The 23,758-nt window shown below is 45.4% G+C and overlaps 1 protein-coding gene across 6 annotated transcripts in view; it reads right to left on the bottom strand.

Annotated features, from left to right (window-relative positions):
* Window positions 1-23,758, bottom strand: part of CACNA1H (calcium voltage-gated channel subunit alpha1 H) — a 260,228-nt gene that overhangs the window by 52,092 nt on the left and 184,378 nt on the right. For all 6 annotated transcript variants that reach the window (XR_012044869.1, XM_072877585.1, XM_072877586.1 and 3 more), the window contains 4 exons: window positions 4,785-4,936; window positions 3,569-3,754; window positions 2,778-2,895; window positions 998-1,153 (listed from right to left, as the gene is read on the bottom strand). Coding sequence is in view for 5 of the 6 variants with exons in the window: in XM_072877585.1 (XP_072733686.1) it covers window positions 998-1,153; window positions 2,778-2,895; window positions 3,569-3,754; window positions 4,785-4,936 (612 nt within the window). In the remaining variant the exon portion in view is untranslated. The remainder of the gene's footprint in view (window positions 1-997; window positions 1,154-2,777; window positions 2,896-3,568; window positions 3,755-4,784; window positions 4,937-23,758) is intronic.

The following is a 23,758-nucleotide window of genomic DNA, read 5'->3' as shown; positions in this document are numbered from 1 at the left end:
CATACATCGTTATATTTACAACTGAAACAGATCATCCTCACTTAAAATCTCCCCCAGATGGACTTGCTGTGATCTGAAAGAAAGACGGAGAAGAGCAGGATAGGGCAGGGGATGGCTGGTTTCACCCTCTCAAGATGCTGAAAGCAGATCTGGAGTGGACTTGCCAGTGGGGAGGAAAACTTAAGAGCCTGCAGGGGCCCCCCACTCACACCAGTACTATACCACTTACACCACTCACACCAGTGTGGCCTGCTTCTCCGGATGATGTGGCACAGGATTGCCTGCACAGCTGCTAAGGTTCCTGCCTAGTTCAGATCAGGACATGGCATATCACTTTTGACTGAGAAATAAAATCATTTCTCTAATCCTTTCCATGTGAGATGAGATGCTTGCAGTTTATCATAAATTCCCTGCTCATTGACCTGATACAGACATTATTTTCAGGTGTAGGTAAAAATCTCTTTAGCATTTATATGTCCTACATCATCCTAAGTATCTCAAAATTTAATGTTTGTAACCTTGCAACACAGCTTTTGAACAGCTGTGCACTAGCCTCAAATAACACATAAGGGACAGAGTCACAAGGGAAGGCCTGGGTTGAGGGCCAGTTCACATCCTACCTGGTCCCCATGACTAGCACTAGCTAGACACATTGAAAGCCTGAGGCCCACCATAAAGAAACATAAAACACTGGACATATGGGAGATTTAGTGAGTTAAATTCCTCCTAAATTATTTCCTCTAGGTCACACAACAGACCTTGTAGCAGAGCAACCAAAGTGTTGGTCTCCCAAGTCCCATGCCAAGTCCAGTGGGCCTTATTTGCAAAGATAGATTCACAAGAGGTTCACATGCCCAACCCAGCTCATCTACACCCCTTAAGTTTACATTTAGGGCTGCTTGCATGGCTAGATGTTTGCACTGACATGGATTCACCCCTACACTCTTGCCTACATGTGCTTCTCAGTTTTTTCCCTCCCTCTGCTCAGATCTCTTACCTCTGCCTGGAAGCCTTCTACCAGAATGGCAACAAGAAGGTTGAAGAGCACATAATTGCCGAAGGTCATCAGGGCCACAAAGTAGAGTGCTGCCCATGAGGATGTAGATGCCATCCCATTGTACAGGACCACATTCCAGTCCTCTTGAGTGAGGATCTGCAGAGAGGTGAAGGGGAAGACTCTCTCATTACTCCACTCATCTCAGGCACAGCAGCTGCATTCAAATACTGACTCATCCATTTCTTCCTCTCCTTTTGACCTTTTCTGAGCATAATCATTAGCAGGTCTCATGCGATGAAGACAGCAAAACATTCCTTTATTTAGAACTTTGCATGTGAGAGCTCTCTCCTGGCCAAACCTCCCCTCTCTGCAGGAAGATCTAGCACACCGCTGCCCACGCAGATGACTAGTTCAGATCCTAGATATGGTAACATGAAGGATGTGCTGGTACGAGTCCCATTATTTGGTGGCGGTATTGCCTCCTTTGATAACCATCAGAAGATAACAGACCTGAGGCCAGAGCTGTTATCTCCCTTCAGGCTGCTCTTTATAAGGCATCTGAAGCTGAAGGAAAGGGTATTGGACATGACGTTTGACGAGACAAATGACATTGGGTGGCTCAAGAAACTCAGGGAAGCAAAGCGGTTTCCATTAGGTAAAAGCACTGACAAGCTGGGCAAAAAAATACACATCTTGCAAAGCCTTGCTCCAAGGGACCTTCCTCAGGAATTCCCACTCTCCTAGCTTTCCTGGAGCTCAAAAATCCTGGGGCCTAAGAAAAATGGATGACAGCTTCATGCTTACAATGAAAATGGTCTCTAATCCTCCTAAAAACAAGGTAGCTTTGGGGATAGGAATGCAGTCAGCTGAGTCATGCCACTCATTAACCTTCACAGGATGTAGGACTGAGCCCCTGTGCTCTGTGCCAACTTTATTTCCCAAGGGACTGTTAGAATAAATGCAGAAATCTGTATTTATGTTGCTAAAAGAAAAATGTGAACCTGTGAGACTAATGCTGATTTGTCCTTGCTCCTTTGTAAGAAGGAAAACTTTGCAAGAAGTTATATTCTTCACAGTGAAGACTCTGGACTGGTTTCCAACTTGAATGGTACTGTGGTGAACACCTACTCTGCATTGAGAAGCTTAGCTTAACATTGTTTATGTTGTGCTCCACTTGCTGCACTCGGGCTCTAAGGACTGAGCTTTTAAACAGAAAAGACTAAGCTTTATATTTAGAATGTCCTGGAAATAGCAGCTTATTGCTCCATTGTGGAATATGCCAGCAATTTCAAGCACATAACAGATCTTGTCTGCAGAGGAAACACAACTTTTATATAAAGACTTTCCCAGCATATAGAGCCAGCAACTCCAGCTCTGATTTGTGACTCCCAGTTAAATGAATACATTTGCAAAGTGCATTTTTGGGGCAGTGAAGGCAAGTAAGGAGACCCAGACCTACAGAATAGGAGCAGAACGGACAGTAGATGGGGTCTTGATCTTACTGGCTATACGAAAGGAAAATAAGGGTGGCTTTCCAGGCCTTCTTAGACTTTACTTTTACTGACAACAGATATGCACAGTGATGATTTTGAGTAGATTGCTTCTCTATCAGGGCTTATAGAGACCAGCTAACTCAGAAACACAATCACTTTGCCCTCATAACTCTACAGTGCTGTTTCAGTCCAAATTTGACACCTTCTGGAATAGGTTTTTTTTTTAAAAGTGAAATAACTTGCCCAGGTGGTCTACATTAAAACTTCCCAGAGAATCCAGAGCTTACCTGAAATACGGTCACAATGGCCCAAAGTAAGGAATCAAAATTCTTTCTATCTGGAACTGTGTCTCCTGTATCAGTTTTCAGGCTGAACTTGCATCCGAAAAGATGCATGCCAAGTATGCTAGAGTAGGAAAAAAGGGAAATGGAAGAAACACATTATTGGGTGAAATATGGTTGCAGGGAGGATTGCAGTGATTTTTCGGACACTTCCCCCCCCCCCAGCGTTTTGTGTGTCAGTGGTATCTCCCAGGAAGAAGGACTCTGCTCCACCACTGACATGATCACTGATCAAACCCTGCCATTTGGTTCTTCTGTGTCACGTTTCATTACAGTTGTCTATGCTGAAGTCAAATCAGGGATCTCCTTTGCCTAGAAAATGACAAACCATATTGCCAGCTCCCTAATCCAACTGGTTTCCAAGAACAGGATCCCAAGGAGCATCATAGGGTCAAACAGACAGAAGTCTTGGAGTCTGTACAACCTCCATCTCAAATATAACACTGGTAGAGTCTAGTTATTGACAGCTTCCTGAGACACAGCTAAAGGAGCCTCCCAGGAACTCCAGAGCAATTGTTGCCTGTTTTTATACTTCATTCATCTACAGAATTACAGTACGGCATGAAAAACTGAGACTGAAGAGAGGTAAATAGTCTGTTGAGTGTCTGCTTGTCAGTCTATTGTGAGCACTTCTATCATGGAGGCAGCCTACCAAATGCAGTTTATCGTTATTCCAATCTACATATTACTTGAGCAAGCTGAACAATTAATCGAAGAAGAGCTGCAGCCTCTGATACCTGAAGATAAAGATGAAAAGCATGAGCAACATGCAGAAGGTGGCTACATTGTCCATTGTCTTCATCAGGACCACCAGCTGGCGGCGGAGGGCAGGCATGAAACGCACCAGTTTCAGCACCCGGAGCAGCCGAAAAGTTCGTAGCACAGAGAGGCCTCCGTCCGACTGGCCGATGATCTCCCAGACGCTGCAGGAACACCAGAAGGAGAAGAACTATAAACAGCAGTACTGTACTGTGAAAGCCCTGAGCAGCTTGGTTTCTTATAGGATATCACACCATTTGAGCCCTAAAGGGGTAGTTTATTTGCCTGCTACTTTCTTGCTTCTGAAAAACACCTTCACTTCCCAGTTGTGCAGACTCACATGCTCATGCACAACCTATATCCTTTATAGCTAGTTTCTTGATTCTTTAGTTCCCTTGCTTTCTGTGGCTCTTCAGAACACAGCATGTCTCCTGCTAGTCTGCATCACTACGACCATCCACAAGTCTAGCCACAAAATGTGGATCACAATTTTGTACCAAGCTAATATCCAGAGGGATTTACATTTGTTGGGGTGGGTTGGTTTGATCAGGCCACAGACTGGCCTTTGTTTTGGGCCTCTATTGCTCCTCACTTCTCTGAATCAAACGGATAGGCCAACTGAAGCCAAGAGCACTATCCTGGTTTACACCTTCTGTGTCCCTTGAGTTCTTTGCCCCAAATTACTGATCAAGGGGTGAACAGCACTGCTAGAAAGAATCCCAGCACAGAGAGATGCTGCACAAGCTTCTCACCCACATGCTGTGACATCCCCACTTTAGGCTGGGATAGCGTTCCCCTGGGAGAGGACAGCAGAACAGTGCCCTCTCTTACCCTCCTGCTTGCCCTATTCCGGCTTGAGTTATGTGTTAATCTGGGAGAGGGAGGGCACGCTGCTGGGATATGGACACTCACAGTACTCCTTTCCCAGGACCAGCCATTCTGCACTTCAGTGGAAAATTGACCACAGTGCCAGATGTGTGGCGTAAATAGACTTTGTCCTCCATCTGCCAGGTCCATTTACTTTGGACAGCCCTTTTAATGACAGGAGTCTAAAAGGCCAGCATAATTATAGCACATCATAGCCAGCAAGCCCTGGATTAACACATGCCACATCATTCCTGTTCCTCATCCCACTCCCCAACTGGTCTGAGCCCTTGGCAGAAAAGCCCCGGTAGAGAAAGAACTGGCAGTGACCTGATGACAACTATGATCCCGTCAAAGATGTTGTACGGGTTCTTGATGTAGCCAAAGAGGCCAAAGGCAAGCAGTTTCAGGAGCATCTCCAGGGCAAACATGCTTGTGAAGACGATGTTACTAATCTCCAAGGCGTTGGTCAACTCATCCGGCTATGGGGCAAAAAAGCAACATGGTCAAACAGATGCACAGAAGAAATGGCTAAAGGCTGGTATGTTCCTCCCACTCTGGGATTTGTGCTAATGATGCACAAACACTACATCTTCCTCTGTTCCTTCTGGAGAGCCATAGAGGCAGATAAGTGTCTGAGAGGAACAGCAGACAAACCTCATGGACAGTCGCTGTGAGTCTTACTGGAAACATAGAATCCCAGCCCATTTCTGGAGCAGCTGCAGAACAACTGTGCCCAATAGGTGGGCCCAAAAAATTAAAGCTATGCAAAGGAGAGGGCTTGTTCACTGCTGCAACATACAGTTATCCAGGTGAATGGCTAGTATGGCTTGTATTATAAGGCTTCTATTGGGACTTGCATTGGTCAGGCTGTTTTTATTGCACTAACCCCAGCAGAGCTTTATGGATACTGCTATATCCAAAGCAGAAGCACTGTCAATACAGCATAGCTCTATTCATATACAAACAAAGCACTTTGCTTGCAGGCATCTCTTAAGAGAATTAGGAAAACAGATACCAGTGAAAGTCAGTAGGTTCAATAGTTTTATCTCCCTTGAAATATTTATCTTCCTATGGAAACTGTCCCCAAAAACCCCCAAGATGATTTTTCCTTCTGAAGTCCTGGTTAGTAATGTACAGCAGATTTTGTTAAAATGACAGCAGTATGGCCCTGAGTGTCAGGATTCCCTCCAAGATCAGGGTGCATTTCTCTGAGCGTACAAGACTGCACGCAGCTTAAGTCCAAGAACTGATTTTTCCATTCCCTTCCTCTATCAACAGCACCAAATCACCTTGGGCTACAATCTTGCTTTTCAGACAGAGCCTTAGACATTCCTTTCCCGGGAAGCGCAGCAACGTCCGCCCAGCACCCAGGCTCCAAAATGTGGCACAGCAGGGACAGATGCAAAAGGTGGGATGGGGTTTGCTCACTTACTGGAGCTACTCCCTCAAACAGCATCAGGCTCTGCAATGCGCATTTCTAATGCTCAAGGCCTGTTCCTTTGCAAAAGAAAATGAGTCTTTTTCATTTCCTCAGTGTAATAATATTGTCTAGAAAAAGGTGTTATTTTCATATCTGACTCATCTCCTGACTGATAATAGCTTCCTTTATTCCCCATCCGTCATTAGACACTATCTTAAAAGTTGGCAGTTTCTTGGGGATGTTGTTGCGTTACGTGAGGCTCTGAAGGGAGAAGACCATTGTAATACTGTGGCACAGCCACATTGAACTCTATGGAGTTAAACTCTGCAAACTGAATCCTCGGCAATTGAAGGGGAGGGTGAAAGAGTTAACTCGAATGCAGGAAGAGCCCACACTACTATAGGCAGTGACAGTCTGTGGGCTGCTAATGAACCATCATTCATAGGCTAAATTACTTGATGCAATAGACTTGTCTTTTGCTCAACCATTTATCCAGGAGAAAGAGCACTAAGAGCCTCAGTCCTCATGATTATAATCCATATACACTAATTACTAAGGGACACCAAGGGAAGGACTGTGCAATTTTCAGTTCTTTAGTCTCAAGGAAGGGGTGGCCCAGATGGCTGCACAGTGAACCTGAACAGCACGATCACCAGGCTGCCCTCCTCACACCTTCCTTGCTGCAGGAACGGCGATTCCCTCCCTAACACCAACCAGTGCTCGTCCGTGCTATTGCCTTCCCTGATGATGCCAAAACAACCTGGGCAGAGGTCTTCCCTTTGCAATGAAAGCCCTGCTGAAGAAAAGGGCTGCTCTAGGATGGCATCTAACCAGCTCCCCAACAGAGATTGAGCCTGAAATAGCCCTGCGGGCTCCCAGGTGCCTGTCTCACTGTAAGCCACCGTGGTGATGGGACACCATGCCTGCAGTGTCCTCGAGCTATTTGTCAGGAGCAGCGTGGGGCTGGCACATTTGGTCTCCCCTCAGCCAGGGTTATACAAGAGCATTCTTGACAAGAAGTAAAATAACTTGCTGAATTCTTGTGTCCCTCCAGGCAGCAGACTGAGGGCTCCTTGGGACAGGGGTGTTTCATGGCAGGCCGAGGATGGCTCGTTAGTGTGTTGAGGCTGGGAAATTAATGACACAATCATCAGCAAGGAAGCTGCAGCTTGGGCAGCTTTGAAAGGACAGAGTTGTTCTGTAGAATTTTCTGCTGGGAAACATAGAAAACCTGCCCATTGCGACCTAAGGTACTCTGTAGTCTGCAATACAGCAGCAGTCTCATCCGCTAAAGTAAAACTTAATTCCGAGTTCTCCAAGTTTACCTTGCTGCTGCCAGATGTGCTGCCAAGAGTCACAATTTTATCATGAAAATTGGGATAGCTGGTGATCACTTCAAAATCCCTAACCCTGGAGTTATGCGAACATGATAAGACAATCTCAGGAGTCATTACCAAAAAAGTCAGCGTCCAGCCTGAAAAGCCTAAGCTGAACAAACTTAAAAACACTCTCAGGCAAATAAAAAGAATTTGTAAGTTGTTATTCTCTAAAATCCCATGTTTTCTAAGCCATCCCCAAGATTCTTCTGTGGCTTATTGAACACATGGCATTGCAACCGGTTAATCTGCGGCTATCATTACTTGAACTGATTTGCCAATTTTCTTTGACAATTGGGTGCGCTTATTGCTTACTCTCCAGCACCGTAACTTTTGCTTCATATATGAGTTCAGAGAGTGCAGGAGAAAAGCCGCAGCCATCTCTCAGGGGAGGGGAGAGAGGGCACGAGGAAGAGGGAAAGGAGAGGACAAGGAGGTGGCCCAGATGAGATCATCAATAGCTGTGATGAGGAGCTGATCCAGCAGATCAAGATGATGGGGGACGCCTGGGCAAGGTTGATGGACAGCAGGCTGACGCTGCAAAGCCAATCGTGCTTCAGACAAGAGATCTTCATTATCCTTTAGTGATCATATTTGGTGTGAGGCAGAACTAATTCGATGGCAAGGACTGCTGGAACGTGAGACGTTTGGAGCACAATCCTGCAGTGACACAGAGGCAGGACCCACTGGGCAAAGACAAGGATGGATAGCCCTGCATGCTGGCTAAGCTGCTGATGTGAGCTTTTGTATTATTAGAGTGGAAGCTGAACAGCAGATGAGCCAAGCAGCCAGTGATACAGCCTTCAAATGTAATTACCTTCCTTCAACACCAACTGGAGCCTAGAAAACAGCCTGCCATAGATATTTTTATGGCTTATGAAATGGTTTGTTGCTTAGAGCACAATTCATTTCCCACTTCTCTCACTCCCTGATGAGCAAAGATCTAGGAGGAGGGTCAAGGAAGAGACACTTGAAAGCCAAGATGGATTTGGCCATTCCCCTGGAGTCAGCCACTAGGAGACACTGTTGTTTTGTTCAATTTTAAGCCAACCCCAGAGCAGGAATTCTTCCAGGAGCCTTTTTCTCTGGGAAAAACAAAATGTTGATTTGCTGAAAACAAAACCTTTTCATGGCAAGGATTATTTTTGTCAAACTTCCTGGCTGGAAGAAAACGAAGTTCCAACAAAGCTTTAAAATTGCTGCAATGTCTTGTTTTGACCTTCTCAGAAAAGGAAATTTCAGGCTTTTTGCTTGAGATGTGGTTATGTCACGAAATGCAACTTCCTTTCTAGCAAGGAATGGTTAACAAACAAAGGTTGGCATCAAAATGATACACTTCCAAGAGAGTAGTTCTACAGTGGTACTTTTTGCTTTTTGCCAAATACTTTGTAAACCTTAACAACTCTGACAGGGGAAACTACTTGCCCACCACAGGGCTCCAAACTGCATCAGTGAAAACTTCCTTTTTCAAATGACAGAGAGAGAGCTGACCCCTCATCAGCTTTGGATATCTCCACATCTTTTGCTGCTGCGATGATTGACCTTTACATTGGTCCAGGTTTTCAGAGACAGGCCAGGCCAAATGGAGCATGGCCAAATGCCAACCAGGTGGCATTGCACGAGGCTACAAAATGCTCAGGAATCCCCACAACGGATGCAATGCGGGAGATGGTGGGCAACGCTGTCATGCTGGTATGAGGGTCCACAGTGCCAGATGTGGAGGCTGGAATAGGAACTGCCATGCTGGAGACAGTCAGCAAAACCAAGCACAGAGAGTGGTTTAACCCACAAGTCTCACTGGCAGGTCCCAGGCAACATTCCAAAAAGGTTCAGATCTGAGTACAAATTTTATAGATTTCAGATTCAAATGAATCCTCATACTTTGGCTGCAGGAGTAAGTTTCCCACCATTCACGAGAAGGGCAGAAACTGTATGGGCTCAATTGGTAAGATTTCACCATCCTTGAATATGAGTTTAAAGTAACAGTTAGCCTTGACTCCAGGCAAAACATGTCCCAGGAAAGCACAACCACCTCTGCTCACTTTGAAGGCCATATTTATGCTGTAGAATATTTTAGTGATTCAAAATCATGTTTTTATTAGGGACAAACCTCAAACGTTTCAGCAGTTCATTCCGAGTTCAGATAAACAGAGAAAAAAAATCCTTTTCTAAATAGTTTGGGTCTGAAAACCTCGGAAGACTAGTCTCTTTCTGAGAATCTGATACTTCTGGTTTTAGCAAGACGCAGCACAACCCCAGAGCCTTCCTGGAATTGGGAGAAATTCAATAAAAGAGAAACCCGTAATGGTCACATTATTGATGACTCCTACAAGCAGAGGATGAAGTACAGGAGTAGGACTTTGCAGTCTTAGATTCTCTTTGTGCAACTGAATTACTGCAGTTCTTCAAGGACAAGAGGACAAGTTTTCTCTCTCTTTGTGCCTCTCTTTTTCCTCTCGCCCGTCTTCTACCTTGTCTCTTTTGATTGCTGCATCCACAACCACCTATTTTACATAGCTTAGGTTCAATCACCAGCACGATGGCACCATGCCTTGGCTGGGGCACCTTTTTGCTCTGATACTGTCTAGAAATAATCATACCTGCATCACACTAGAGAAAAGGGCTGTTAGACACCTGGTCCCTCCTGCTGAATGAACAGGGAAGGAAGTTTCCAGAGTAAAAGATGTGCTTTGCTTCAGATATCCCCCCCAAGCCCAAAGCAGCCGTTCGACTCCTCCTGAACAGGGAGAGCTGAGGCTGGCAGAGATTGCAGAGGAGTGGTAAACAAATCCAGAACATTTAGTCTCATAAACATCCTTTGCACTTATGTTGTTTTTTCTCTAGTCCTGGGCCTAAAGCTGTCAATGGGATTTTGAGCACTTGTTTATGTTGGCTTTTCTGCTTATATTTTTAAGTTTGGCCTGCAGAGACTCCGACCAGGAAGAGGAGACATAATGAACTGTCAATTTGCGCTTTGCTTCCGGACACTCTGTATCTTCTCTCTTCACCCCATTTTTGAGAGATTGTCATTTTCCAATTACCAGTTATTCCATTGCAACAGATTTCACCTGTCTGCAGTCTCTGGCATCATCCCCATTTCACAGAATTAAAAACCAAAGGGAATGCATGACAGAGGCAGGGAGCAGGGGAGAAGGCATTCAGGCTAATTAAAATGAGGTGGAAGAGGGAGGGAAAGTCCAAAACACACAACTTTTTAGATTAATAAACCCAAACCATAGCAATTAGTGCAATACTGGATAACCCACCTGGCACTAAGCAACTTTACTTTTTAGTATGTTCATAGGTTGCAAAGGCATTTGCGAGCCGTGCCCAAGGACTAAAGGAGGGACTGCTCCTGATACTTCTTGGCAAAGATGCAGTAACAGCGATGCACAGAACACCACCCAGAAGGAACAGGTCTCACTTCAAGGACTTTCTCTCTCTCCGGCACTTGTGCACAGCCTGTTCCTCCTTCCAAATACAAGCTCCTGCCTTCCAGAGGCCAGGCAGCTGTGGCTCTGCCTGATCTATGGTAATGGGGTGCGAAGGCTCTGCTCCACCCTATTGAAAGGAAACCTAATTATGGGGATTTCAAGATCCACTTCACACACTGAGCCATAGGCAGGGGCAGGATGGGAACTCTTTCTACTTTTCCACTGAAGGCTTTTCCAAGTGGCATCTTCATGCTGCACTGATACACAGGTGATACCAGGACACCTGCAGCCTCGGTCACGATGTCACCAGCTGCAAAAAGGCGACAGTCCCAAAAAACCGTGCAAAGAGATACCAACCGCAGTGCAATTCTCCTCCTCTCACAGTGAAGGGGGGAGACGGTGCCTCTTGGCAGCTCAGCCTCACGCTTCACCTTTTCATCTGGTGACGGACATCTGTGCTCCCTCATCTGAGAGGAGAACCAAGACACTGCAACCAGCCACCCTCCAGGGTCCATCCCCGCCACGAGATCTGCAAGGCGGAAGGAAGCCCTTTGCATCTCCGGTGCACATCGACTGCAGAGCACGGAGCTATCCGTGAGCCAGCTTTTCCTCTATGGAAGGAGAGTAAAGCCTGCTTGCTTTACTCACTGAGCCATACAGCCTCCTACATAACTAATCTGTTTAACTGATGGATTACTGGGCTCCATATTACATTTGTAGGGTTTATGTGCCACAGTGAAAGCCATCGCGAAATGAAAGCCAGTTTTCTGGGACAGATTAAAGTGATGGTTTGGGAGGGATTAGACTTTTCTAATACGAAATATTGTTCAAAAATTGTGGAAAATAGCTTAAATGAGTTTGAAGCACTGGCACCACAGGAGGGGAGCAAATCAATGAAATTGCTAAAGAGAGCTCAAAGTTACAAAATATTCCTCTTTTTCTAAAAAACTAGAACACATACGGAATGTGTGTATAATACTAATATTACAGGCAGACTCCCACTGTGCTAGGCAGTGAACATCAGTCTGCAACCCTGTGCCTTCTGAATATAGGATGAAGGGTTGGATAAAACATTGCACGGGACTGTTGGAGGCTGGGTTTAACCCATCGAGAAAGTGCAGAGATCTCTAACCCACAGGCTGTCTCCTTTCTTTCGTCTCCTTGGAGGTAGCTGATTTATCCCAGTCCTCACGGCACCCAGCGGTCCCCTCCTCCGCATGCACCACAGCTCACCTGCATCCAGAGTGATCCCCAAATCCTTGCACTCTTACAAGCTCAAGCTTTGTATTTGAAACCCTCAGCTGTGTTTCTTGCTCACTCACTCCTTTGAAAACTTACATCAAACACCAATTTCTTGCCCATATCCTTTTCCTATGGCAAATTCAACTAAAGAGGAGCCTTAGCCTCCTCAGGTAGGCTCTGCCCATGGGTCAGGAGCTTAATTAACAGTCACATCACAGGCATTTTGCTACAGAGCAAATTTTGGCCAAAGGACACGAAGACATCGGCAGCACTTGCCCTCCTGGGCACAAGTTCAGATCCCTCCAAAGTCAGCCCAGCAACCAGACATGGCATGGGACAGGCCCAAGCTGAAGTTTCTAAATGCTTAATGGAGCATATAGGAGAACCTGTCACCTCGAGCACCCCTGAGGCTATTAATTATTCATCCTGTCCAAAACAATGTAATCAGCCATTCGGCATGAGAGTGGATGTTCTACATGCCGGCATCTGGGGGCTGGTCTCTTCCCTAAGTCACAGCAGGTATTTATCACGCAGGCAGAGGAACTCTGTCCTACCTCCCCCAAACACCCCCCGCTCTACATGGCTGGGACAAGAACAGCCCGAATATCACTGCAGATTTACACTGGGATGCAGAAACAATGCAGTTAGAGGGGCCTGTGTGTCCCTCCCCAAGCTTTCGCCCAGCCTGTGCAGAGGCTGAGCACTGGTGACCACCTTACTGAAAATAACGGCGTATGCCCGAAACCCCCCAGATAAGCAGCTCAAGGCACTAGAGGCAGACAGCGAATTTCACTCCTGAATAAGAGCAAGAGTGTTTAGGCCCTTGTGCTTCAGGAGCGTCTGCAGGCTCTGTCAAAAGGCAGCCCGGGCTGGGCTGGGACGTGGAACATGTTTCACACACCAGTAATGAAACGCAAGCGCGTAGTGTGGCTTAACTGTAATAATAAACGTGAACATCCCCTGGCCCAGAAACGCGTGAAGGAGGGAAGCTGCAACATCTCGCAAGCAGGGACTCAATACTCCAGCAACTATATGCAGAAGAGACAAGGTTGCCCTACACTCTGCAAGCTGTATGCTTGTTTTTATTTACAGCTATTTCGTTCTAATGCCTCCGAAGCAGTGTGGGAAAAGGTCCTCTTTGAGGGAGTTTAAAGAGCCAGAAGCTCGCAGCTCAAGCAGAGAGCCATCAGGGAACGTAAGTGACATCTCAGAAAACTGCTAGCAAATGTGAAGGCTACATTTTGACCTTTATTTTTCTCCCCTTTTTTTGCTTGTCAAAGACCAAACAGAATAATTCTGATACTTCTAAGGTAAGTAAACAACCAACGAAACAAAAAAACCCCAAGCAATTTAAGACTTGGCTTCTTTCCTCCGCTGCATTCCCCACCCTTAAAAAAAATATGAAGAATAATGCAAGTGGGCCTTTCAATTTCTGCATTTGAAAATATTTCCTTTGTAAACCCTTTTGATGTAGTTTATTTACTACAACATAGGACTCTTACTGTCTTAAAATCAACTTCAAACCAGTTTAGTCAATCTAGACTATGGTTCAAACCACAGAAATTGCCTTGCCTTCATATGATACAACTTCTCTTACTAGAGAAAATTATTTGGATGGTGCTTTCCCATGCACATGAGTGCAGCTGGAAGTTATTTATGCTCTCTGGCCTTGGAAAGGGACCAGGGACTTGAACCAGGAAGGCCCAGCTCCTAGAAGACTGCCCTGGTCACCAAGATGTTTGCTATTCTGAGGTGCCTTCTGCCCTGCGTTTGACAGCCAGACACCACAACCTCTCAGAACCAAAAGCCCTTCTCAGGGAGGGTTTAACTGTCATTAATGTCTCTACTAAAAGCTGTGACTTCGATGAGTTTGTGCTTTCTGATGAAAAAAATGTTTTGCTGAGAGATTTCCAAATGGGCTCTACTTAAAAGTAGGCTGGAAACAGAAGGGGAGAGAGATCTCCTCCTCATGCCTACTGATGAATGTTCGCTCTCTAGCTTTGGGATGAAAAATGGAGAATTTATTCTCTTGGTCACCTCTACTCTCAGGTTTTATGCCTTCCTCTAAATGGGATCCTTCATGTGGAGCGATAACAGTTTAATTGAAGATAGCCGATGGTAATTTTTCCTGCTTTCAATTGACCTACTTGATCTCCTAATGCTCTATGGAATTGCTTTTACCTCTCGGCTCTGTGGCATGAAAGTCACTGCTAATAATTACTTACCCAACTGCATAGGGCCAGCCAAAGGCAAAACGTGCTGCTCCATTCTGGAGCTGCAAATAGGGCATCAGTGGAGGAACGGAGCAAGCTGCATACAAGTGTGATGTACTCCAGCATTAAAAAACCCGTGCCATTAGAGTTAATGTTATCCAGCAATGACCATATACCAAAGTCATACACTCCCTGGGATTTTTGTGTGAATCCTTCAAGTTCACTTGGTGTTGACTCCTGGCTGGGAGTGTTTCCTACAGAAGAAACCTTGGCTGCCACACTTCCGTCTCTTGCAACAAGAGCTACAGATCAGAGAGGTTATTCTCTGGAATAATCAACTCCGCTGTAGCTTCCTTAGGAAGCTTCCCAGGCAGAAGGTCCCACATGGCACAACATATTTGCAGTATTACTTTCCCATTCCTCAGTTTCATTCAGCAAAATGTAATTTCATTTCAAGTGGCATAAACGCCAAGCTGGATTAGATCAATTGCTGTCTTCTCCACCCTCAGGAGGAAAGGACCTGGGCAATCTGAAATGCTATCAGCAGTAGCATACAAAACTAAAGCTACTATTCTTGAAAAGTAGGCCAATCAGCTGGATTATATCTTGATGGAGGATCACTTGGTCTGACAGACGGCTGAAAAAATAAGCCTTAAAATGAAAAAACCCCCAAACCCTATAAAATAACCCCCCTAAACAAGGCCAGAAGTGCTCAGGTTTAGTTATTAAACAAGAAGTCACAGGAGGAAGGAGCCAACTCTCCAGATAACAACCAAGGATTAATGCCTCCAGCAATACACCAAGAGCACTGTAACAGCTCACCTAGGGAGAGATGCTCGAGTGCGGATTCTGTGAACTGGTCATCTCTGTCAGTACTAATACACTGATTAGTTTCATTGAAAAAGAAGAAAAATGGCAATATGCCTGAACTGAGGACAGTGAATCATTCCTCCAGTGCTGGGTGCAAGTGAGGAAGCGCCTGTTCAGACTGAGCTTGGTGCCAAGGGGAGCCATGATCATCCCTTCGCTCTCAGCAACGCCGTGACTGGAACACATTCAGGAGTACGCAGGACAGCGCGTGTCCCACAGAGCATCAGGAGATGCCTCTGGCAACTTCCCAGTGTTTTAGAAATGGACCTGTTACTTGTACCCCTTCCCTCTCTCTTAAGCAGCTGTTAAATGTGAGCAGGCTTCTCTCTACGAGCAGACTGCCATCCCACCCCACATCAGCTTAGTTCCTTTACGAGCCTCTGGCGAAAATCCAAGGAAATTATACAGACTGAATCATTCCCATCCATATGCTGGCGGAGTCCTTCAAAGAACCAGGAGAACTGTGAGGCGTGACGTCTCTTAGCAAGGCCTGTGTTGACTCTCATCCAATTTGGCTTATCCCTCGCCATAAAAAAATTACACTCACACAAGGAATTATATTCACACAATTCTTGCCCATTGCAACCCTTTTTTTTTCTTGACCACTGTCTGTGCTGAAGTCAACAACAAATGGTCAAAAATCATCAGCCTAATGCCTGAAATCAGCTTTGCTGGCTAATCACAAAGCATTTTTTTTAAAAAAATACATCATTCATACTGATTTACTTTCTTTTTCTTTCTTTTTTAAAAAATATATTTAGGCTGAAAATACCTTGTATTCCATACTATTAACTAGAGAGAAGAGCTAGGGTCTATCTTTTGCTTTTAGATGTGAACTGAGTCACAAGATTTCAAGAGCTAGAGAATTTAAGAAAAAGCATACAATATTGTGAGACATGCTATAAAAGGATAGACACAAAGAACGTGGAAATATGCTACAGCCCCTTTCAGACAAAAATGAACACAGGGGCCCTGCCTCAAGGAGTCTGCACAAGAAATCAAGGTTAATTGTTGATTTTCTTTGCTAAAATCTTGCAGCCAGACTACAATTGAGTATTTCTGACTGTGCACAGAGGTTACAGGACGCCCATCACAGGCTGTTTTGACAATGTCCATTAAAGGTGGCAGGAGCATGAACATCGAGAGAATAAAGAACCGTTTCCAAACTCTTTGATTGTACTGCAAGAGGCACCTTTAGCGATGATTATATAATCTTTATCCACATCCAAGCAACAGGCTTGCTCTCTGATAACACAGAGATCAAAGGCCTTTGGGTTGTCATTAGCAGGCAAACTCAATAGAAGTTGTTTACTTCACCCAAGCTAATGGCACTGGAAATATTTAATCAAAAAATGGACACACTCTCTCCATTACTGCCAAGATGATTCAGAAGGGACCACTTAAATCTATTTTGTCAAACCATTACTCATCCCTTGCTAATAGACCTTTATGGAGAGTCCCTTTGAAAAATGTGCATTTGTGATTTGCGGGCTGTGTACTGGTATTAGGAGATGAGGCACATCAAGAAAACACGATAGAGGACTGCTGATGGGAAGAACAAGATGGGGGATATGTTTAGTCTATATCTGACAAAGACCTTGACTTAGTCATCTTTTAAGCCCAAGGAGAGGAAGCTGAAGTGGCTTGATGGGGAAATAAGTTCAAAGAGAGGATAATTCCGCAGAAAAATTTGAGCAGTCTGCTGTAATTGACCTCTGAGTGCCAAGTGGAAGAAGGAAAGATGGAAGAAGATTAGGAGAGCTTTTTTGAGGTTCAAGGATCTTGGGGTAGAAGAAGAAAACAAAAATGTTGGTTGGACATCAGGAGAAAATTTGGTGGTGTATCCTACAGAACAGCATGGTGTTGCCTACTTGAGCCTTCATTCTTAGGTCACCAAGGGAAGGTTCAGTGTCTACAATGAGATGCCAAATGTCAGGACTCCCAAGCTCTTTTCCTAACTCCTAGAGTAATGTCTAGTCTCTCACGTGGTCCTAAGTATGTATCAGACATTTGGGCACAGGCAGTTCTTCATGGGCTTCCCTTTGGGATGTGCAGAGACTTTAATTAGCCAAGGATGTTCACCTTCTGGGGTTGTCTTAAAAGATACGAAACCACTTATGACCCTGAAGAGTCAAACCACTTATGACCCCGCAAGAGTTGATCCTGCCTTAGAGCAAGAAGGTGGACTAGGTGAGTTGAGCTCTATCTACTGTGATTTTTGTGACACTGGACCAAAAAAATGTCTTGGGTTCTTAGGATCCAAGCCACTGCTAGGGTGGGTAGCTACATCTTATCACTTTTTTCATAAGCTGATGAAGCTCAGGGACATCCTGTGGGGACAACACAGCTGGGGGAACCTCCAGCCCTTTTGTCCTCCAAGACAGGACTGCACTTGGTACAGACTCAGTTTTGATACAGATTCTCTGCAGCTTCCAGAAACACTCATGAAGAGCTTAAGGTTCAAAAGCTTCATCAGCATGGAAATGATTATCTGCAAATCCACATCTGTAATACAGGCAGCAACTCCTCTCTGCTCTGCATCAAAGATCGGCTAGGAGCCAGGAGAACAAATTCAGGGGAATCCACCTTTCCTCCCCTCTAGCAAACCTAAAGCAACCCAAGCAATTGTTACAAGCTTGTTTTCATCCCTGAGAACACAATGCTGCGAACGGCCCAGGGTGCTCTAGCCTGCAGCCAAAGCAGGCAGATGGGAACTTTAGAGCTGCCACGCTGCTCTTGCAAGTGAATTATTGATACATTCTTCTTAGCCATGAGCATCAGACTAAAATGGCAATTAAAACCATCCACAATGATCAAAAGAAAAAGCAAAGACAAAAAGGTACAAAGCCAGAGTCTGTATTTGCCAGCAGCCTGCAGCATGTGCAGACTGGCAAGGAAGACTTCTGGGTCCTGATTCTTCAGGTGTGTCTTCGATAACAGCCTGCATCAGAGCAGGTGGACAGTGGCGAGCAACACCACCACCATTTCTGCTGGAGACAAGGGAATGAGCCGCTCCCAGGAGCTCACTGCCCCATTTTAGCTTTTGAGTGTGCGCAATACAAGCCTTCAAACTCAGAAATTTAAAAATAACAACTACAATCAGCGCCAACCCTCTTGCTCCCTGAGACAACAGCAATTTGTTTTGCTAAGGCAAGAAAGGACAAAAGAGGTCAGAAAGGAACTACAAGACAAGAGCTGCCCTTCAGCATAGTCGCATCACTTGGACATTGCATGAAGTGAAAGCTTGGAATTACTGATTGTGAGCACAAACCAGCAGGAGACCTCAGCAACTCTTGTGCCTCCTCGCATCAGCTGTTTGTATCTTACAGACAGCTATCGGATTTTCACCTGGCAGAACTCCTCAATTTCAGTGGAACCACCACTGAGTTTGGAGATGGCCCAGTGCTTCCACATTTTCACCTTTGTGACAAAAAAAGCCAATGAAATGAAATTATATTAAAACCCCACCAATATTCAGAGATGACCAAGCAACAAAATTCACAGAAAATAACTGTGCTGGCTTTGCAATGTGTTTCTCCTGTAATATTTATTTCTAATATTGGGGGAAGAACACAAAAATCTGGAAAATGGGACTTAAAAATGAGGAGGTGACTTTCCATTGCATTTTTCTCATTCCTTTTGCATGAAATACGCCTCACCCACCAGCACGCCCTGGATTTGCAGTGTATTTCTATTGTTATGGGAACAAAATGATTCAGAAAAAAAAATTTAGTCATTCTGATTTTATATAATGAAATAAAATTACTGCTAAAATAATGAAATTCAATTACATTAGCCCTAACAACAGTAGTACTAATTAAAATTATTGTAATTCACTACTACTACGAGGCTGCAGTGCCAAGCTGCAGAAGATGTAGGACTACTGAACACCTGAGAGTAGAGACTCTCTCCCCAAGCTGGTGGAGTGGGTGTATTTGGTTTTGGAGGTTGTTAGCTCAGCCTCGGCACGTTGGGCAGAGGGGACTGTTATGCTAACACTAATTAGACTGCTAATGGCAACAATAATAACACCTCTCAAATCATCAGCACTGATGCCGTGAACGCCAAAGCGATGCAATTACGTGCTGCTGTCATTTCAAGGGGAGCTGCGAGGCAGAGAAAAGGAAAGGTAAAAGAGGTAGCACACTCCTCCTGATCTATCATCTTGCAGCAATTTCTCTACAGAAGATGCCTGGTTTGGGTGAAGGGCCAGGTAGACCTTTCCCTTCCTCCTCCCACATGGCACCAGGCTGCACCGGGCCCTCCTGTTCTGTGCAGGCCAGGTTATCCTCTGTGCTGCCTTGCCACGATGCCCCCATCCTGATCCCACGCTGTGTGCAGGAACCACGTCAGGAGAAACCCTCCAGGCAGAGGAGATGAGCTTGGGCTCGCTGCACCGCCTGCTCCCCCGTGACAGCACTGGGGCAGCGCCCGACCACTCTGCAGCCCTACAAAATTGCATGGCTCTGCCAACCTGCTGCCCACATCATGCATTCACCTGGGGAAAACCCATCAGACAGCGACAGCTCAAACAACAACAACAAAAATGGATTTCATTTGCAACCTTCCTCCATGCCACATTCAAATTTTCCTCCTGGCAGCTTTTCACATCCCTGCTGTGGCTCTGACTAGCAGAAGTGATGCTTCTCCCGCAGCAAGAGCCACGAGGAACAGGCGCGCAGGAAGGGCTGCTCCAACCCTCTGCTCTAACCAGACCTCATGGCTACGCCAGCCACACCAGGGCTTTGATCCAGCTCCCTGCCTTGGGAGCAGGGCCAGCCACCCCCTGCTTAAGAGGCAACCTCAAGAATAAGCCAAACCGATCCATATCCTCCAAACAACTACGGCAGTTCTCATATGAAACGGGCAACACAAGGTTTTATTTGTAGAGAGTGGGAGTGAAAGAGAATTTAGATGCAATCTCCAGCGTAGTGGCTTTAATAAACTAGTAAAGCTAAAACAACCATGTGCAAACAGTGAGCCCTTGAGAAAGCAATTGAGCTCACAAATGTTTCTGCCCTGATGGAAATCCTCCTCATGGGTTTTCAAAATGGATAGAACACAGTGAAAGCTGTCAAATTATTTTATTTCTTAGTCCCCAAATGTGTCGAGGGGTGGGATACCCAGTGGATCTCAAGCAATTATTTGCTAAACATCAGGGCTTGCTCAAATGCTCTTGCTTGAGAAGGTGGCGAGTGTTTCCATGGCAATGAGCTATTGCCTTGGTGACCATGGACCTGGACTGGTGCTGCTAAACCACTGCGACCTTTGGACATCAGAGCACAGCAAGGAGTTTCCTCCTTTGCTGTCTAATGATCGTTTTTTTATTTGAGTTCATCCCGTCTAAAAGTTGCCTTAGGTTGTTGTGCTAGAGACAGAGAAGCAAGAATTACTACAGAGAAGCATCCTCTGTTCACGCCTGCCTCTCTGCTACCCAACAAAGAATTAACTTTTCTATCAGTCTGGTGCAAACCAACCCTAGGTCCAATCCTGACTACTCCTGAGCAGTGCTGAGCCTCTGTCTATAAACTAGAAAATGAAGCAGTGGAGGCACAGGACTTCATTAGCCCAGACATCAAAAGTACATTAATCTATACGCATTTAAACCTTTTAAGAGAGGTCAAACTGAGAGGCAGTTGTGTTAACAAGGTGAAGAAGGGAGCTTGCACATAAAAAAGCAGCTTTGCACATAAACGGGTATCCTCCTAGGCAAGAAATCTACCTAGATTACTGTGGAAAAGGAAAAAAACCTGTCTGTGTCTCCCTCCAAACAATCTCCAGATAAACTTTGTGCTATCATAAAAGCTTTATCCTGGGCTCATATAGCAGAAAATTGTTGCATCTCTGCCTTTGAGAACTTCCACTGCTTTTCTTCCCAACTTTATCGCTGAAACACACACTCCTTCCAAGCGACTGGCAGTCTGAAACCTGATCGAACTAAACCATTACATTAGTTTCTTTTTAAATTTGCACAAACCCTGCACTCTGCAACTCCAAAGGGGTTTCTATGGAGATGCTAAAAAAAATGGAACGGCACCTTCTGGGTGCTGAATTCGACACGGCAAATACATGGGTGAGCAGCAAATGCTGGGTGAGAGGAGTGTGAGGAGTGAATTAGAGACCCAGAATACAACTGCTTACTCAGAGCCGCAGATAACAGGGGTTAAGTTACTGCTTTGGCTGACAGGCGTTAACCAAACTGACACGCTGCACTGAGTATCACGCAGAGTTTAATTAACTGCAGGCAATGGGGCATTAATACAAGAGAGGACAGCCTGCCTGATTTCCTTACAGTGTGAACGTGACAGGGAGAGGGAGGGACGTAAGCATTTGCAAGGCAGAAGCGATCCTCATGCGTTAAGAGGTTTCTCAGAAGTGCACTGAAGCTGCATTTGGCTGCCTCTCAGAGCAGCTCTATCTCCTTAATCTGCAAAACTGGGCAGAGGAGTCCAAATCTTGCAACTTCCTACACAGTCTATTTTAGAGTCTTAGAAACAAAACCAACACACAACAGGAAGGATGCGATTATTAGAAATATGTCTGAACTCTCCCACACCCCAGCCCCATCAATCTTGATGGGCTTCACCATTTGCATCGTTAAGACAGAGCTTTCACATCCCATCCCATCCGTACAGTCCTGCTGGATCAGAGCCCTGCTCTGCACCGGTGCCCAACTCCCTCAACAGCCATGCTAGGTCCCAGTTTGGCTCTGCTCTGCTTTTCCCAGGCACTGAGTTGGACACAGAAAGGCCCACAGGCAGGGCTGAAATGTCACGTCTTGTGTTGACACAACTACCTTGAGCCACACAGAGCCCAAACCTGAGTGCAATGACCCTACAGAGACACAGCCACGAGCCCTAAGGCTCTAACAAGATCTTCTATACCAAGTACACTATTCCCAAGTCTATTCGATACTTTTCAGACCAAAGTTCTGTTTAAACAAAAGCCAAAAGCTATTTTGTCTTATTTAAGCACACCTCCGTTAAAATCAACCAGCCAGGGCTTCAAACTTCCTTTCACACTTCAGACTGTGCACACACAGGAGTAAGGAAGCACACAGAAAGAGTGCAAATGTGGCAGGGGGGGACCGAACAGCACGGCGTGCCCTTGGTCTGTGGAAGAGAGGCAGAGTATCTCTTCCTTCAGCCACGGTAATTGGGACATCTGTTTTTTAAGAGAACACACAATAAATGGTATGGAGCGTTGTCTACCTCCTGGTGAGTGGTCACCCCTGGGATTTGAACATATGGCTGCATCAAGTCTGGCTAGTGCCAACCTGATTCTTAAACTATTAAACCATCCCCTCAGGCTCTGTATCCTGTACTTTCTGCGTATATTGTACAAGGGAAAAGAATTTGATTTGGGGTTTCGAGAATTTCAAACAACGATATACAATTAGAAAAGTATTTGCTTCATATGATGATAAATAACCCTGGACTGGGGAACCTCAGAAAATATCTGTTCTTCACTCCAGTGTGATGACACAAAGTCTTCTGCAGTGCTGTTTTACATGCTTTCCTGAGAGCCCAAACTTGTTAACCTTCATTTGACTGCATGTTTTCAAAGGAGTGACAGCTGCAGCAATAAATACAGCATCCAGATTTCATGCTATAGTTAAAAAATCAAATATGTAGGAAACCCTCTGCTATTACACACCGACTAGCAAGGGGGAAAAAAGGAGTGGGAGGAAACTCATAGCATTAAATCATTTCTGAAATACAAAAGGACTTCTGCAAGCTCAGGTGGGAAACATCCACTCCACTGTTAGCTGCAGGGTCAGTATCTGTCTGTTGGTCTCAGCCAGCCTGTCCATCACTCACTCACAGGTTAAACTTAGTCTCAGGAACAGGGAGAATCTGTGCATGAAAAAGGAAGGAGCAGAGGCACGTCCTCAGCCATCAAACTCCCCACACTACAGCAAGGGAGTGATTCCTGCTACTTTGGGGGGGTATCTGTATATGCTGGTACGCTGGCAGTGGGAAGGGAGGAATGTAAATAACATAATTCCAGCCTGAACCTTAGGAGATCCCAGTGGCACCCTAAAGAGGGGACACAGCTAGGGAAAGAAGAGCCGGGAACAAGAAGAGGAAGGGCAATGCTCTTTTGGATATCTTTGAAAAGCGTTTTGGTGGGTTATGTTGTCCTCGGAGGAAGTGGGGAGCTGTCCCCCCACTCACCTGTGGCTCTAGGGGCTTTCAGAGGCATTTGCAGCTCCTAATAGTCCTCAGCATAAACTGAGATTTCTGGCATTTAATCCCCCTGCACTTCCATGTTCTGCAGTTCAGTCCCTTGTACTTTGGCACACGTATCAGCCGATACCTGCCGGCACTCCAACATACTGTATTAGTAGTTCTGCTTTAAAGACTTTCAAGATGCTGATCTCTTGTTTTAGCACAACCTTAGCACAAGTGAGAGATCTTCTGTAACCTGGCCCCCATAATGCAGAGCATTTGCAAGGAGATAATTGCCCAGCAACCCACGCTACTTCCAGATTCTCTGGCTGAAACTAATTTACACAAATGACTTTAAACTGATTGCACTCCCAGGCAGCAGTGACCGGAGATGAACAATGCTGACACAGTTGATGTTTTGCCTCTGAACCCTTCATGAACAAAAGGAAAACTCTGATTCTCTCCCATAGTGAGCAGCTCCCTGTGGCTCAATTTATTTCCTTTTATTGATTGGATTTGGGGCAGGTTGGAACTGTGAAGTTTCTGCCTAGACTCTGGGTAGCTCCAAGAGCAAG

The sequence above is a fragment of the Ciconia boyciana genome, chromosome 13 (assembly GCF_034638445.1).
Source record: "Ciconia boyciana chromosome 13, ASM3463844v1, whole genome shotgun sequence".
NCBI classification, from domain to species: domain Eukaryota; kingdom Metazoa; phylum Chordata; class Aves; order Ciconiiformes; family Ciconiidae; genus Ciconia; species Ciconia boyciana.
This window is presented reverse-complemented; position numbering and strand designations above follow the sequence as displayed.